This window comes from Diospyros lotus, chromosome 10 (assembly GCF_014633365.1).
Source record: "Diospyros lotus cultivar Yz01 chromosome 10, ASM1463336v1, whole genome shotgun sequence".
NCBI lineage: Eukaryota > Viridiplantae > Streptophyta > Magnoliopsida > Ericales > Ebenaceae > Diospyros > Diospyros lotus.
Window position 1 is genome coordinate 26,184,212 of NC_068347.1, and position 19,365 is coordinate 26,203,576.

General features: G+C 37.6%; 1 protein-coding gene across 1 annotated transcript in view; it reads right to left on the reverse strand.

Moving 5' to 3' along the window:
• LOC127812311 (proteasome activator subunit 4) overlaps positions 1 to 15,890 on the reverse strand; it is a 49,649-nt gene extending 33,759 nt beyond the window's left edge. Inside the window, exons 1-3 of the mRNA XM_052352736.1 lie at positions 15,474 to 15,890; positions 13,336 to 13,438; positions 13,127 to 13,239 (exon numbers count right to left, since the gene is read on the reverse strand). Coding sequence (XP_052208696.1) covers positions 13,127 to 13,239; positions 13,336 to 13,438; positions 15,474 to 15,634 — 377 coding nt within the window. The 5' untranslated portion in view covers positions 15,635 to 15,890. The remainder of the gene's footprint in view (positions 1 to 13,126; positions 13,240 to 13,335; positions 13,439 to 15,473) is intronic.
• Between the last annotated feature and the right edge of the window lie 3,475 nt (positions 15,891 to 19,365).

Genomic DNA, 19,365 nt, shown 5'->3' on the forward strand with positions numbered 1-19,365 from the left:
TGGCTCTTAGATCAAATTTATCTCAATTTTGATGTGGAATATGGACAAAAGAAGTACAACCAAACACTTTAAGAGGTATAGATGAGATGAGATGACTGGTAGGATGTGCCTTGAGAAAGACTTGACGTGGAGTCTAAAATTGAAAACCCAAGAAGGCATTCGATTGATAGGATATGTAGTAGTAAGAATAGCATCCCCCAAAAAACTTTTAGGAACATGAGAGGACATCATAAAAGCTCAAGTAACGTCTAACAAATGCCTGTTTTTCCTTTCAGAAATTCTATTTTGTTGAGGGGTATTAGGACAAGAACTTCGATGGACTATACCTTCTTGAACTAGATATGCCCCAAGAATAGAATTAAAATAATCTTTGGCATTATCAGTACAGAGAATTTGAATTTTGGCATTGAATTGAGTTTAAACCATGATGTGGAAGTTTTTGAATAGTTGGCCTACCTCGGATTTTTCTTTCATGAGAAATACCCATGAGAGACGAGTGTGGTCATCTATAAATTAAACAAACCATCTTGCCCCGATTACACTTTTAATTTTACAAGGTCCCCAAACATCAATGTGAATTAATGAAAAATGGTGAGATTCTTGGTAAGTTTGATGTGGATAAGAATTACGAACATGCTTAGATAATTGGCAGACTTCACATGTAACATCCACTGAATTTTGATTAAATAAGGATGGAAAGAGTTCTTTAAGATACAAAAGACTAGGATAACCCACACGATAGTGCCATAACATAATTTCACTATCATTACTACACTTAAGCATTGAAAAGGAACATTTCCCATCAACTATCTTCTGAGTTTGTCTTCTAGAGGACTCGTTTACATTAAACATATAGAGTCTCGAATGTGACTCAGCACTGCCAATCATTTGTCCTGAATTCAAATCCTAAAAAACACAGTGAGTTGGGAAAAATTTAGTAACACAATTATTTTCCCAAGCAAGCTGACTAATAGATAGTAGAGTACAATCCAACTTTGGAACCAATAAAACTAATTCAAGTATAAGGTTCTTGGAAAGGATAACAGAACCTATACCAGACACTTTTGATATGGAACCATCAGCAATATGCACAATGTAATTTTTAGAACAAGGTTGGAAATCTAGGATTGGAGATATATCACCACTCATATGATCAGAGGCTCTAGAATCAACTATCCAAATACCATTGATGTCCATTTTTTTAACCTTAAGTGCAGTCAGAAAATTACCTTTTTGGGCTACTGTAGCTATTGTTGAATGCGCAATAGTTGGAGTGATAGATGTTTGTTAAGCTTGGGAAATTAAATGTTGAATAATTTCCAATTGTTCTTTGCCGAATTAACCATTTGGAACTGCAATAGAATTCCCCTCTGTTGTAGTGTGATGTCCATGACTTCCTTTCTTAGTTCTAGGTTTCCAATAAGGGGGTTTGCCATGAATATTCCAGCAAGTACCTCGAGTGTGCCCTGCCTTTTTGCAGTGATCGCACCAGGGTTTGCCTTTCTTGGTGCGGTGAAAATCTGTTCCCCAAAAAAGCATGGTAGAAACTTCAGTAGTTAGTGGTTGATTTGTTGTGCCCATCATCACCTTCTTTCTACTTTCTTCACGTCACACTTCTGAGGCAACTTCACGCAGATTTGGTAAAGGTTTGATAGCTAAAATCCGCCCCCAAACTTCATCTAAATTCTTGTTGAGACCCAGCAAAAACTTATAAATTCGCTTCTTCTCAACAATCTTCTTGTATTTTCCAGCATCGGTTTGGCATTCCCATGTTGTTGTCTCATACATATCAAGTTGTTGCCAATATCTTGTCAGTCGACTAAAATATTAGGTGATAGTGAGATCCCCTTGACGAAAATCATGGAGTATTCCTTCAATTTCTAAGGCTTCCGCTGCATCTTCCATTTCGAAGTATGTCTCCTTGTCGACTGTCCAGATTTCTTATGTTGTCTCGTAGAGAATAAAGTTTTCACCAACTTCATTCGTCATGGAGTTGATAAGCCATGACATGACCATATTGTTCTCTGTCTTCCACATCTTGTACATTGGATCATCGGTCTTCGGTTTAGGGGCAACACCAATGAGATAATCATCCTTTCTTCAACCACAAATAAACATCATAACTGAATGAGACCACTGCAGATAATTGTGGCCATTCAATTTATGTCTGGTAATAAGAAAAGGGGAGGAATCGGATCCTCCTGTTGGGGTCAAAATTGAGGGAATTTGAGAGGAAGAAGAAACGTCAACAGTAGAGGCCATTGCAGATGAAAAAAACACGAGAGAAACAGGATCCAAATGATCGATGGAATAGAAATGGAATTAGGTACAGAGTTGAGAAGAACAAACCAAAATTATCAGATGCAAATTTGGAATGAAATCAGTTGCAGACTTGGAATGAACAAATTGGTGTTAGGACTGCTCTAATACCATGTAGAATTTGATAGAAAATCAACTTTGCTTTCATACGAAATTTATAGAGTAATATATATAGTACAGATGTAATTGCTCCACAGGAGTCAGTTATGACTTAGAAACTGCTAAACAAGGAAAAGAAATATCCTAGAAATAGAATTATAACAAACTAAACTGCCAAACAAATAAAAAAAATATCCTAGAAATAAAATTATAACAAACTGTACACTCAAAGGGAATATTCAAAACTGAATAACTACAAATTTTCTACATATGCCAATTTGAAAAAATTAAGATATAAATGTTGTAAGGATAAAATAAAAGGACATACTTTTTTATTTTGTATTGGTATACATTAATGAACAAAACAATCAAAAACATTGAAAATACTAAAAAGTACCAAAATAGTGATAAGAGTTTTAAAATATATAAAACTATCGAAAAAGTACCACTAGTCCATCATATAAAGATATCAATAAATCCACAATAGAGATAATATAAACATTATTAGATATAGAAAAGGGTAACAAGTTTTGTTAAGAGTTATGATTAGGTTTCTTAAGAAGTATTTTATGTAATTACGTGTATTGTTGAATTTAGATGTATTATTGAGGGAATATAATTCTTAGCAATCATACTATTAGAGACAACACATATTGGGTGTCCAGCATCCTATCATTTTGTGTAAACTTTATACTGTACCAAGAGTAGCCAAAGGTCAAGAGTTTGAAACTAACTAATAATCGAGGATTTAAATAGCAGCATGTATTTAGCTCTTCACAGATTGATCATCTAAAAGCCAATGATTCAGTTCTTAAACTCAACAGCCCCATTCGGTAAGAATATAGTAAAACATATGTAACATCCAGGGAAAAAGATCCAAAAGAGATAGGACTGGTGAAACCATTGTAGATGAGGATTATAAACTTTGATTTCAGAAATTAATTTTCGAATAAATAAGGATAAACAGATCATGAGGATAAATCAAAGATGTATATATATTATCTGAATAGGATTGGAGATTTGGATACAAAAGATCAGTAAACCCACAAAAGCTTATAAATACCAGGTTCAGAGGAGGATTTAAATCAATCATCAACAATTGAGTTGTGAGAATCTGAGAGAGAGAAATTGCATGAAGTATGGGTTCACAGGGAGAAGTGAGGAAAGCAAAGGAAGAGGAAGAAGACACTGACGTGAGTTCATTAGCACTTGATAACAGATATGAGGTTAGTTTTTTTTCTCTGCCTTCACTGCTCTCTTGTTCTTCTATTCAGCTGACACTTCAGGACACCAGGCTCTGCCAACACGATTAATCCTTCATTCTCTTCAATCACAATGGAATCAAAAGGGGGGGTTTAACCCTTCAGATCGTAAAACCAGATGGGTTATTAGGTTCAACCCAATTGCTAAAGCCCCAACCTGACTGGAGTTCTTCTATTTACAAATTAAAGCCAAATGTTTTGAGAAATAATGAAAAGGACCCCAATGTTTTAAGAATATTTCAGTAAAGACCCTGAAGCTTGAGAAATTCCAAAGAGGGTGTCCTACAGTTTTGGAATATAAGAGGCCTTCAAATCTTAAAAGAATTATAGAAAGGCCCATATATTGTATTTTGAGGAATTTAAATGACATGAAATTAGTGTGATGGCTTTTGTTAAGGATATCAGTGAACTATACTTCATGGATTATTTCTAGACAAGAATCAGGTGAGTGGTTATTCTGTGGTACATAAACTTTGAAATTTATTCCCATGCATGATTGAAACATGTTTTGACATGATATATATGTTCTCAGATTTTATTTGTTGAGTATAACATGATGGTTATGCAGACAAATTGAGAACGCAGATTTTGAAATTATTTTGAGAAACGTGAAAAGATTTATTTATGGTGTTAGCATATGGTCTAAAATGCCTTAGAACTGTTGGGGAACACCAGAGATTGCTATGGAGCTAGAACTCGTCAACCTAAATGGTGCCAAGGATTTAGTATCTCACAGGGGAGGAGAAGAGAGCAGGTATATCCAGGTCACTACACTGGATACTTGGGGGTGTGTCCCAAGTACAATCCTGGGCTAAACTTGATGGATCCAGGACTAAACTGCCCATTGAGATATATATTGTTGATGTCGATTTGATTATGGATTATAATGGTTCACTTGATTAATTGGTTTTATACAGCCAAATGGAAATATGATTGTTACAGCATGTGACATGATTTTATACGGTTGATACATGTTAATGCATTGGGGATATGTCATGTACCTACTGCTGTTTTTTTTTGGGGGGGGGGGGGATGGCAGTTATAGCTATAGCTGATTGTACTTAGATGGTACTTAGATGATAGATACAGGCAGTTGTACTTCATTTGAATTTGGCAGCCTTTTGGTGCCATTCCTGACCACTAGGATCAGTATATAATAACTGATCCAGCCCAATTCCAAGTCATTGAAGAATTATTGAGACAAATTCTACTTTCCCACTCAAATTCTCCTCTCTCTCTCGATCGATCTTTCCTTCTCTCATTCTCTATTCATTCCCTCTCTCCCCAAATTTCTTCTCAATTCTCCCTAATTTCATGCCCCAATTCTCACCAATCAGCTAAGAATTCTCTGTCAGATTCAAGGATCTGATAAAATGGTATCAGAGCACATCCTTGGCTAACGATTCCCACCTGCGAACTCAATTCTAATGGTGGATGGCACTAGAATGAAGAACTTCAAATCCCAGCTGCAGCAATTCAACTCTACAATCCCTAATCTGCAAGCTAGGGTTGATTCATTGGAGATCGGATCAAACTAGAACAATAAGGCGATTGTCTCAATGGATCGGAGATTGGAAACCATGGATCGGAAGATGGAGAACTCGATAGATGGATTGGCAAATAGGTTGGAAAGTTTCATGTTGATGCTTTCTAAATTACCCCAAGTAAGTCTCCTCCTGAGTTTCCTCCTAGAGAGAGATTGGATCCACTCCTACATAGAGTTGCAATTGAGCTGAGCCGAACTAAACCAAAGCTCAAGCTCGGTTAACATGAACCGAACTCGAGCTCGGATCGCCACCACTAAAAGAGGAGGTTGTGTGGTGGCTGTAACAAAGGAAAGGGTGTGCAGCGGCGGCGAAGTGGGAGGATGCAACAACAGTCGGTGGTGAGAAGCGGGGCGGCGATGAGAGGAGAGGCAGCAACGAAAGGAAGAGGAACAAGCAAACGTAGATTGTTGGAGAAGAAGAGGAACGGGCAGCCAAGGGAAGGGGAGAGAGAGAGAGAGAAACAGGCATTAAGGTTTCTTGGAGAGAGAGACCCACTTAATGAATGATATAATATCTTATATGTATATATAGACTGTTGGATAAGCAGAGGAATAGGCGGCCAAGGAAAGGGGAGAGAGAGGAACAGGCAAAGATTTTCTTAGAGAGAGAGACCAACTTAATAAATGATATAATATCATGATGATATGCATGTATATATGTTAAATAATATATTTATAAAATATATATCAAATGTATACATATATTATCTAATCATAAAATAATATATTTATAAAATGATCAATAAATTTCTTAATGTATTTATAAATGAGCCTATTTTCACGAGCTAATCACAAACTTCTAATCGAACCTACTCGCGAGCCTCTAATCAAACCAGATTGCAAGCTAACGAGCCGAGCTTTACTGAGTTCAAGCTCGGCTTGTTTATAAATTGAGCTTTAAAGTTAGGCTCAAACTCGGCTTGTTTACCTTAACAAACAAGCTTTTATCGAGCCGAACATTGAACTACTCACAAACGGCTTGGCTCATTTGCGACCCTACTCTTACCTAGGAACAAAGTGATCCATAAAGCTGTTGAATCCTCAAAATTTGAGGTAGAACCGGCAGTGGTTGGGGAGAACATAGTGGAGAAAAGGTACAGGCTGCACCCAATCAACCCTGTTTTCCTATGCCTAAGCTAGAGATTCCCTTATTTGATGGACATAACTCGAGGTGGTGGGTGAGAATGTGTGAGAAATGTTTACCTTGTACAATGTCATGGATCAACAAAAGGTCAAATTGGCTTCTGCTTACCTCAATGATGTAGGGGATGCATGGTTCCAAAGTTGGATCAGGGTTAGAGATGGCTACTAATGGGCAGAGTTTGTAGAAGATTTGTGTGACAAGTTTAAGGATCGAAGCATGATGAATGTTGTAGAGGAGTTTAACAAATTAAGACAGGAGGATCAATGCAGACCTATCAACTGAAATTCAAGGAGCTGAAATCACTAATGTTGAACCTCAACCCCCATTTGACAGAGGCTTACTTCGTCTCAAGCTTCATTAGTGGCTTGAGTGAGGGCCCATAGTGAAGATGTTGAGCCAAGGACTATCAAACAGGCAGCTAAGAGTGCTAGGCTGCAAGAGCTTACAGTGGAAGCTCTAATGAAGAAGCAGAGGCTACAGACAAGGGGGGAGGGGGCAAGTTCTAGTGCTTTACAGCAAGGAAGTAAGGGGTTCAATAGGGAGGTAGTTAAGATCAGCCAAAGCTCTAGGAGTTTAGTTGTTCCATCCACTGCTACTTCTAATCAGTCGTCGAGAGGAAGGATTGTCTAACAAAGAAGACAAGCAGGATTATGCTTTCGATGTGGGGATAAATATGCACTAGGGCATCAGTGTAAGAGGCAGTTACTCTTGCTGGAAGGAGAAGAACAAGTAGATGCAGGGGAAGAGGTACCAACAATTACAACTAAGATCGAAGGAGAAGATAATGGGGAGATTTCCTAGCATGCCCTAAGGGGTTTGACTAATAGAAAGATCATCAAAGTGGAAGGGAAGGTGCACAGCTGCAAGCTGATGGTCCTAATTGATAGTGGAAGCACCCACAGCTTCTTAGATGAGAGCACAACTAAGAAGTCAGGCTGCAAATTCACTGGCGCACAACCCCTGTCAATGACTGTGGCCAATGACAGCAAGGTACTCAGCAAGTCAACTTGTGTTGGATTCCAATGGGAGATGCATGGGGAGGAGTTTGAAGTTGATTTGAGGCTGTTGAAGCTAGAGGGATGTGATACAGTTCTGGGGGTTGACTAGATGAAGAATGTAAGCCCCATCAGCTTTGACTTCAATAGGATGTAAGTGACCCTTGAAAAAGATGGGAGGAAGATGACTCTTACAAGTAGCATGGAAACAGGTATATGTAAGATGATTAAGGGAAGGAAGCTACAAAAGATATTCAAGAGAAAACTGTCTCAAGTGGCACAGCCATTCTCTATTCATGCCATGGACGACATGGAGGGAAATTAGGAGCAAGAAGGTGAATTAATGCTGACTGTCAGCAGCCAGCTTCAGTACCATTGGGAGGTACATGAACTTGACTCTCTTAACATACTATTAGTTGAGTTCAAGGACCTATGTGTAAAGCCTAACTCCTTACCTCCTAAAAGACCTTTAGACCATTCCATTTCTCTCAAACCCAACACAAAACCTGTTAATATAAGATCATACAAATACCCTCCCATTCAAAAGACTGAGATTGAAAAATTGGTGAGGGGCATGCTTCAAAAATCCATTATAAGACCTAGCCACAGGCCTTTTGCCTCACTTGTATTACTTGTCAAAAAGAAAGACAGTTCATGGTGATTTTGTGTTGACTACCACCAACTAAACGCCATTACTATCAAGGACAATTTCCCTATACCTATTATTGAAGACCTGTTAGATGAATTAAAGCAAGCTACAGTTTTCACAAAGCTAGATCTCAGATCTGGTTATCACCAAATCAAAATGAACCCAAAGGATATACCCAAAACAACCTTTAGAACCCATCATGGGCATTATGAATTCATGGTGATGCCTTTTGGACTCACCAATGCCCAATCCACATTTCAGGCCCTAATGAACCAAATTTTTGAACCATACCTATGAGAATTCATCCTAGTTTTTTTTTATGATATTCTTGTGTACAACCCTTCTTTTACCCAACATCTTGACCACTTGAAGGCTACATTTGAGTTCCTTAGGCTAAACAAATTGTATGTTAAGAGGTGAAAATGTGCCTTTGCCCAAAGGCAAGTGGAGTACCTTGGACAAATCATTTCAAGTTCTAGAGTGAGCACAGACCCAAAAAAGGTGGCTTCCATAATTTAGTGGCCAAGGCCTACCACTATTAAGGCCTTGAGAGGATTTCTTGGGCTAATAGCCTATCACAGGAGATTTGTGAGGAATCATGGGGTGATCAATAGGCCTCTAACTAATTTGTTGAAGAATGATGGTTTCAATTGGAACCCCAAGGCTGAGGAAGCTTTTGTTCAGTTAACAAGAGTAATGAGTGAGGTTCAGGTGTTAGCCTTATCAGATTTCAGTAAGCCATTCATACTGGAAACTAATGCTAGTAACATGGGAATTGGGGCTTCTTAATGCAGGAGAGTAGACCACTGGCCTTTATCAACCAAGCCTTGGCCCCTAGGCACCTGCATTAGAGCATATATGATAAGGAATTGATGGTTGTGTTAATAGCAGTGGAGACACTACTTGGAAAGAAGTCAGTTCATAATTCAAACTAACCATGAAAGCTTGAAATTCTTACTACAACAGAAATTGCATACACAATTGCAAAGAAAGGGTATGGCTAACCTCATGGGGCTTAATAATGTCAGCCAAAAAGAAAGGGGAAGGAGAATGTTGCTACAAATGCATTATCCCGTTGTTTTGAAGAGGGGCCACCTGCAACCATTACATCGATTATTCCTGATTGGTACCAGGAAGTAACAGCTAGTTATGAGGCGGATGAGTGGTCTAAAGAGCTGCTGGAGCAACTGATTATTGACCCCTCAGGTAGGCAGGGCCTTACACTATCTAATGGGCTGATAAGATATCATGGAAAATTGGTAATTGGAGGCTGTAACCAACTCAAAGGCAAGATTTTGCAATCCCTGCATGGATCTCCTTTGGGTGGGCATTTGGGAATGCAAAACACATACCACAAAGTAAAACAACTCTTCTATTGGCCTCAATTAAAGAAGTTTGTAATGGAGTTTGTGATGGCTTGTGATGTATCCAAGAGATGGAAGCATGAAACAACAGCAGCCCTAGGCTTACTGCAGCCCTTGGCCACTCCTGTGCAAGCATGGACCAGTGTGTCCATGGACTTTGTGGAAGGGTTACCCAAATGTGAAGGTAAGGATTGTATCCTGGTAGTAGTGGATCACTTTACAAAGTTTGCCCACTTCCTAAGCCTTTCCCACCCCTTTACTGCACAAGAAGTGGCCCAGACCTTCTTTGACCAAGTAGTGAAGTTCCATAGGACCCCACAATCCAAAGTGTCTGACCAAGACAAGGTATTTACAAGCCTGCTGCGGCAAGAGCTGTTGAAATCCTTGGGGACTAAGCTGCACATGTCCATTGCCTATCACCCCAAGATAGATGGACAAACGGAGAGAGTTAATCAATGCCTAGAGACCTATCTCTGCTGCCTTTGTTTCCTATAGCCCAAAGGTTGGCACAAATGGCTCTCCTTGGCTCAGTGGTGGTATAATTCTTGCCACCACAGCTCCATTAAGATGTCACCATTTGAGGCATTGTATGGGTACAAGCCTCCCCTCCTACCTGCCATCATGGAACCCACTACAATAGCAGCTGTGGACACCTACCTACAACAACGGCATAATGTTTTACAGCTGCTAAGGAAGGAGTTGGCAACTGCTCAAAACTGGAAGAAGCAGTTTGCTGATAGGAAGAGTGAAAGAGAGTTTGTTGTGGGAGATGATGTTTATTTGAAGCTAAAACATTCTAATCAAAAGGCCCTATCTCCAGGACAGGTTTCTAAATTGAGCCCAAAGTTCTATGGACCTTTCCCTATTACGGCAAGATTTGGAAATGTCACCTACAAACTCCAACTGCCTGCTGATTCCCAAATTCATCCAGTATTCCATGTGTCATTGCTCAAGAAGTCAGTGGGAACACAATAAGTCGGCCCCTCCTTACCCTCCTTCGTTAAAGATACTTCCCCTACTACGGAACCAGCTGCCATTTTGGACAAGAGGATCGTCTACAAACAAAGAGCTCCTTTGACTCAAGTACCAGTAAAATGATCTCACCTCCATCCGGATAACAACACCTGGGAGTACCTATCCGACTTGCTCAAACAGTTTCCTCAAGCTGCCCACCTTCTCTGTATTTCCTAAGGACAAGAAATTTTTGGGAGGGGAATTATCATGTACCTACTGCTGTTGGGGGGTTGTACATTGTATTGGTGGTTATAGCTATAGCTGATTGTGCTTAGATGATAGCTACAGGCAGTTGTACTTCATTTGAATTTGGCAGCCTTTTGGCGCCATTCTTGACTGCTAGGATCAGTATATAATAACTGATCCAGCCCAATTCAAGTCATCAAAGAATTATTGAGACAAATTCTGCTTTCCCGCTCAAATTCTCTTCTCTCTTTCAATCTTTCCTTCTCTCATTCTCCGTTCATTCCCTCTCTCCCTGAATTTCTTCTCAATTCTCCCTAATTTCCTGCCCCAATTCTCACCAATCAACTGAGAATTCTCTGTCAGATTCAAGGATCTGACAGGATATTTTGCAAAGGAATCAATTTCTTTGTTGTATATACATATGAAATCCAATTTTGGATATGAACTATTATGCAGGGTAACCCTCACTGGACTACAAGCTCATCACTTTACCTAACATTTTCCAAGTGATCCACTGCAGCAGGACTAGATTTGGACTTGGATTGGGGGACATCAGTAGACTCATTTTAAGGATATTTTTATTTTCTATTTATTTCAGTTATGTCAATATTGAGGATAATTGTGATTATTGTTCTAGCTTTAATTCTTTTATTGACTTTGAAGATTTTTCAGTTGAATAAAGATGAATGGATTTTAGGCTTGGTGATCTTTAACTCTTGGCTTGAGGTTCACAACCAGTCAGTATGACAAGACAGCTACATGAAAGAAGGCTCGGTGAGAGTAAAAATAATAAAAAATAAAGTTAACCCTCTCTCTAGCAATCCAAACTTTTAGATGGGATGGTGATCAATAATTTGAAAGTGGCATTAGAATGTGCTGATCCATTGTGACTGCTCAGAACTGTTGAAACATTGTTTATTCAAATTTTCTACACATTTTGTAGTCATACAAAATCACAGCACACAGAACATGTGCTGCAATTACATAGAAATCATTCACAAGCTACAATTTAGACCAAACATGTAGACTTGGTAGACGGAAGACTGGGGTCTGCCTCTGCCAATTATTGCAGTGAACACAATCACTAGACATTTCCTGCCTTGTTGGATAAGCTTCCTACAGTTTTTGTTACATACATATTTCACTCCAATCGTCAAGGAGAGCGAGAAGGGAAGCATAAATCCATAGAATCTCCAAATTAGATAGAAAAACTAATCTCTAAAAGCATCTGCTTCTTCCAACCACAAGAAACAATTGATTCTCTTCATTCGAGATTACAAATGTTTACAGTCAACATAGATAAATTTCCGATGCCCCTTTATAAGGGGAGCAAAGCTTCCTCACTCGCTCACTCATAGCAGTAGTTCTTTTTTCCCAAACTAATACCTAAGAATTTCTCATCCATAATTATGAGAAAATCATTTGATAGATTCTCATGATATTATTTTTGCATGCAATTGGATTCAAAGTTGAATGCAAACATTTATTAATTTTTAAATGTTTGACTTCTCCAGCCAATATGTATAAATATAAATAGTAAATAAGTTGTGTCAAGTAAGTATATTTGAAAATACACCATTGCTTAGTTTTATAGTAATGAAATAGCTAAATTAAATGTAAACATTTTGTTTTGTTCAAAACTCATTTAATTCGAAGTAACGTGTAAGTTTTTATGCTTACTTGATAAGACAGGACATCATACAATATTACCACTACTTAAACAAATTACAAATATATGAAATTAACAAAATTAGTATCAGAAAGGAATTTATCACTATAGTATTATGTCATAAATTTTTCTTTTAGGGCCAAGTTACACATTGTAGTATTAAAAATTCAGTTTCTTCAAGATAAATCAGCCACTGAATTACTCCCATGGCATTTGGTTTGTTTGTTAGTCTTGTAAAATTCATCTCTATCTAAAACCCAAGAAGCATAGAAGTATATCACATAAACAAATTCCTAAGAATTACAACATACAAAAAGAAAACACCAGCATCCTTTTCCCCTATATAATTCTATAGATGATGGAAACTATATTAGCAAGCAATAACTTCATAAGCATCAGTTAACTGCTCAATGTTAAAGTTTAGTTTTGTCTCCTTTTTTTCCCTTTTTATTTTGCAAATTCCATCTTCAGGGTCTCCCTAAGACTATCAAGCGTGCAGATGGGAGCAAATGTCAATGTGTTAAGTTATAATAATGTCATTTCATGGAGTCAGATAGGGCAAGAAAACTTGCAGTCTGGTTGTTTATATAATACAAAAGAGAACAAATATAGATATGTGCATCTGTGATTGCAAGAAATTAAAACTGACAAAATCAAGTTCTAAAGGCAGCTATCAATGAGAGAACTCAAATTGTGGCATGGACATAGATTTATAGTAAACATATAGAGATAGATATTATAAATAATAGCATCCAATATACATGCACAAAAACATAACTTAAATGAAGCAGGACAATACATAATATATATTGTCAAAGTAAGGCAGTCAAGCATTGTGTAGGCACTCAATACATTAAAAAGAGCAAACCCAAAACTTGCCTTGTAAAGTGTGTACTGACCAATGTCTCATAGAAAGGCCGCCATTGAATTTTCAAGGACAACTTCTTTCGGTATCTGTTCAGAACCTTCACTAAAATACTTCCCCATCTAACCTAATAGACAAAAAAAACAAATACCATGAGGCAAAACAGAAATAAAAGGAGAACATGCATGAGGGGGAAAAATCTTTCTATGGAAAGATGCAACACCTGGGCATAAAGTTTGTTACGTGATGTGTGGAACAATTCTAACCCCAACTCCACAAGGGCAGCCACATCTTCCAAGTCTACCTCACTTTTTGCTTTCACAAAACTGCCAAGATTAATGGAAAAAATAATTTTTGAGACTTCAAAGGTTGCCAGATACAGATAATACAGTGTGAAAAAATGTAAATCAAAATTATATTCACCAGAACACCACCAGAAAAAAAAATAAAGAAAAACAAAGGAAGCATCGAGCAGTGACTGCTGATGAAGACAGAGAATAAAGACCATGTAGGGAGAGAAAAAGGAACAAAATTCTGCTCTTATTGCTTTTGGGATGGGGGGAACAAAAATTTAGAAAAGAACAAAAGAGTATCAAGGAATGACCAAACCGTGTTCACTTCATCAAATATAAACTTAACTAGTATATAACACAGATCAACGCGACATGGGGAAAAAATAAAATAAAGCAAAAAATTATGCTCTTCTAGAGAAAATAACATCATCACCTATGGCTACCGGGCACCACATTGGCATTGTATACAATAATATCATCTTTAACCTTACAGATAATACCATTAACAGTAAACACATTTATAGGAATAAATGTAAGCTACTATTGTCAAGTTCCCTACATACCAAGTAAAAGAATATTAAGCTATTAAGCAGCTGGTTTACTCTGTGAATGGGTATATACATCATCAGACATGAACCATAGTAACAGCCAGTCATATTAGCAAGTTGATGAAGCATAAAATTATATCTTCATAAAAGCCTCTGCCAATCAAGATAGATCAGCTGGATTTCCATGGAGATTGAACCACCTTTGCAGCTGCTCTCATGGCTCCTTTCTGCTATTACTGATGTGATTTTCACTGAAAAATCTACAGGCTTCAGTCTCATGCTCCAACTTAAACAGAGAACTATTAATATATCTGGCATCTGTACCATATACATATATAGTAGAGTGTTCTTTTAAATTTTAAAAAAAATTAACAAAATAAAACTCAAACTGAATTAATTCTCAATCTAAAACTCTAACTCACCTTCGTTGTATAATAATATAAAATGAAAACCACATTTACAATAGTATGCAGAAAGTGCAAAAATCATCGTGCAGTTTCTTCAACATTTGACAAGAAAAAAAAGCAAAACACACAATACGGTTTTGCTTTTTCAGTCAAACCGCAAGAGTGGTTTTTCAACATTTCAGTAAAACCACTTTTGGCAGGAATCATTCCTCCTTAATTTCCACATGTCAAGCAATGACAGTTTCTGCCCCTTGGACAGAAACAGCAAATATTCCTTATTAGGAATAAATCACTTGCAGTCTATTTCTTTTTAGAAATAAACTACTTATGGTCTATGAATAAACCATAAAACCGCTTAAGCATTTTTCTCTAAAAACAAAAGTAACAAAAGAATAAACTGCATTTATTTTGGAAAAACCACCTCAGCAGTTTCAGCTTTATTTTTGAAACCCAATTAGCAGTTTCCTATTGTTTTGATTTTTGTATTCGCGACTTGATTGTTTCTACAATGAGCCTAGTGAATGATGACGTCAGAGTCTTCAGTTGGGAATTAGTTTGGTTGGAGTTTTATTTTGTTAATTTTTTTAAAATAGTTTTTATTTTGAAACAACTCGATAAAATATGTAGTTTGAGTTGTGAGGTGTCCAATTACTAAACCCTTATTTTCTCAAATTCAAGAATAAAAATGAATAACCACAAACATACCCTGCCCGGTTATTTCCATAACATTCATCTTCCAAAGTTACCTACTTTAAGGTATAGGACGACCAGGGAGATCAAATTCTTGGTAGGAACCATCAACTTTATAATCTTTCACTGACAGCTCATGTATTTGCAATGATCAAAAACATTCACATAAAAGTCATCAAAAATGACATATCCTCAAGAATGCCACTACCAAGTCTTTCCATTTTAGTATAACAATTTCAGGACATGTATTTTCATGTTCAGGTCAGATACAAGTAACTCATGAATCAGAAATCCACAATAGCACGACCGCCAAACATTGACGGAACAGTGCTTCACAGCTCACTGAAACAGCAAATTAAGGGCAAAACAACACACGCGAAGATATATATGTGAGAAAATTGAAGGTCGAATTGGAATACTGACAGGTCTATGACGTCGATCCATCTGAGAGTACAGTACACCGATTCGGGATCGTCCGAACGATACGCCTCCTTCACGGACCTCAACACTCGAGCGAACGATTCCCTCTCCCTCGCCGTTTGCTCTGCGATCGGCGGCGGAAGCCAAGCGTTGTACAGATGCATTTAGCTCGCTCGCTCGCTCTCTTTCTCTCTCTCTCTGAAATTCGCTCTTGAGGAGCAAGAAATGTGTGAGAAATGAAATGCAGAGCCCTCCCTGTGTGTGCTTATATAGTAGCCAATCGCTGTCTTCCCTTGCAAGAAAAAGAAAAGAGGGGCGAGATATATAGTTAGCGCCGGAGGTTAACTGGTAACCGGCTCGGCCGGTGGACTTAGTCTCCGCCGTTGAGGAGACCCGGATGAAGTGTGACCGGAAACAGGGAGCCCGCGGTGGTCTAGAGTGGAAAATGATGCAATTCCGATTCACACCCGGGGCGGCAGGTGCTTTAACACGTAGACTGAAATTCAGCCGTTGAAAATATGATCAATTTCTTTTATTTTTATTAGATAATCAGGTCTTTTTAAAAGATTTGGCTTTTGCTGTTCTCTTTTATTTTTTTTGATTAGCGCATCATCACAAATGTCTCCTACAACTCAACTTTACGATTATTGCGAGAGATATAAATCAGGAAACTCAGCCACCAATTACAACCTCTAGCCTATTTAAACAAACGTGAAGATGACATGGTGAGTCTTTCAACTTTCAAGACTGTCCTGGTTATTAGGCTTTTTCTTTCCCTAACGGGGTCAAACACGAGACTTGAGAGTTTAGAGAACAACACCCCAACATACTCTCTTTTATTCTTAGTTGTTACTTCATCATTGTTGGAGTTATTTTTATTTTTTAAAAGTTTTAATAATTTAATTTTTTATTAAAAATACAATCAACAATAGTGATTAAAAATAGTGTTTAGTGTACTATTATCATTTTTTTTTTCTTTTTAAATTATAGAAAATAGTATTTTGATGATTAAGAGACACTAACTCCAAGAACAAATACAAAAATATCTTTCTTGAAATATCAAAACCTAAGCCTAGCAGCCTAGATTTAATTGAATAGGTCAGCAAGATCAAGTCTAAAAAATTGACTTTATATAAAATAAACTCAAAACATAACCTAAAACTATCCAAGTAAGTAAGGAATATAAAATACGGCATGGGCCCAAACCCATGCTCATGGCTGGCTCGCTAAGTTCATGCATACGATCAACTCCAACCATGCACATGGTATAATCCTAACTTTTATCAACCCCTCAGCAAATTTATATAAAGGTGTGATTTTTTAAAAATTAAATAGCTTATTTTTTTACATATTAATTATATCACTAGTGTATCATCATCCAGACTTAAGTATCAAAGAATCTATAGAAATATCAAGTCCTACCATTTTTTTGCAAGTAAAGCTAATCTAGACAAGAGAGCATGATTGTTGTATGGATTGGGTAGTGACCCCATCTTTAATTTGGCACCCATTATGAATTGATTTATACTTTAGTTCACACATGCTTGACTTTGATGGCAACTCAATCATTTACCAAGTCATTACCTAGCTAGTCAAGCATCATGAATCATTGCCAAGCACTTACTAACATGGGCAACAATGTTATGTTGTCCACTATCGAGCAACATAGCATTTGTCCGACAATAAGAAGGGTACGGGGTCCATGTGCAGAGACGGGCCTACATGCATAGGGCCTACGCAAATGCTATGTTGCCCATTGTTGGACAACATAGCATTGCTGCTAACATGGGATATGAGCATCAAAATCCAAGCCATATTGAGGCTTAGATCTACGTCATTCTAGATCAACTATTTGATGTATCACATGATCAATTCTATGTTCAATTATGAGTAATTAGTTTTGATGATGAAAAACGTCTCTTTTTCAAAAACAATTTGTCATCTATATAAACAAACGTTCTTGGAAATCTATCCATCATGATCAAATCGATATTTATACATATAGTTATGAAAACTTATATTTATACAGATCAACCGTTAGTAAAATGGTTTCAAAATGAGGCAATTTTTTCAAAGGATATAAGGTCATATGTTGACTGGTCAAAATGACATGTCAACCGTTTTTAATATTTTGGCCAAGCTATCGACCGATTGCTCTTGAGCTGTCGATCAACAGAATGCTTGCTCAAGGTATGACATTCATCCGTCGACTGGTAGTATGCATGTTTTAGATAATGACTTTCATCTGTCAATCTGCTTATGTGTCTGTCGACCAACAGAATGCCAAGTTTTCTTCCATTTGAAAATTGCAAGCTGTCGACTAATACTTATGTATCTATTGGTTGATAGAATTCTTGCACAAATACTTGTTGACAGTTTCAAATGAACTGTCGACCGATAATTAAATTTATGATAATTTGTCGACCAATGTCTTGTATCTATCGACCGTTGTTTTCGCAAGAACCCTAACGGCTATTTCTGAAGTGCATTTAATGAGTGCCTAACAACCCCCAATGGTCAGATTTTGGATGCTAGCTCCCTCAACTATAAATGTTCGTCCTAAAGAACATTTAAAACTCTTAGATGATTCAACTACCAAGCTAGCAAGTGTCCAAGAGAAGTTATTGAGCTTACATTATTTTCTCTCTCTTATTCATTGTAAATGCTTGTATCTTATTTATTGTTTATCTTCTTTCAGCCCTTATCTTTCACTAAAAGAACTTGTAACTGAGAGGTTAACCTCTTAGAACTCTTTTTATTATTGTGTTCATGTGTTTTCAAGCTTGTTAAGCTTGAGGGCATATCTAATTGATAGGAGGTTGTAACTTCCTAGTCTTTGGACTAGAGAACCCATTTGGTTAAGTAGGTGTTTTTGTTTTAGTTAATTGATTTTAAAAATTCTTAATGAAAAGTTAAGATAATGGACTAGGCTTGGATAAGCCAAACCACTATAAATCATTGTGGTATTGAGTGCTTGCATCATTTATTTTCCCTACCAAATTCCTTACTTGTTTTTCACTTCAAACTTTCCATTTGAAATCATTCTACATTGTTTAAGGTTTTTGAAAATTAATTTTTTAAAATAGCCAATTCACCCCCCTCTTGGTGTTGTTGTTCTTGGTGTTACTGGTCTTCTCTAGATCTACTGAAATACCCTCACCTGAGACCACGTGTCCCAAGAATATAACTCGGGTCTGCCAAAACTCACATTTAGAAAACTTGACATACAATTGCTCCTCTCTGAGCTTCTGCAAAACCACGCTCAGATGTGCCTCGTGTATCTCAGGGCTCGGTGAGTAAATTAGGATGTCGTCAATGAAAACTATGACATAAGAATCCAAATATTCCTTAAATATCCTATTCATCAGATCCATAAATACTGCAGGGGCATTGGTCAGCCCAAATGGCATGACCACAAACTCATAATGGTCGTAACGTGTACGAAATGCGGTCTTCGCAATATCCTCATCTCTAACCCGCACCTGATGATAACCCGACCGCAAATCGATTTTGGAAAACATCGATGCACCACGCAACTGATCCAGTAACTCATCCACACGGGGTAGGGGGTACTTATTCTTGATTGTTACCTGATTAAGCTGTCGATAATCTATACAAAGTCGCATAGACCCGTCTTTCTTACGCACAAATAATACTGGAGCCCCCCATGACGATGTGCTCGGTCGAATAAACCCCCTCTCCAAAAGATCTTGCAATTGCACCTTGAGTTCTTTCAATTCATTGGCAGCCATACGATAAGGAGTTTTGAAAATGGGCTGCGTACCTGGTATCAGATCGATTGCAAAATCAATCTCCTGGTGCGGTGGTAGTCCCGGCAACTCATCTGGGAACACATCTGGAAAGTCTCGCACCACAGGATAGGCAGCCAACTCCT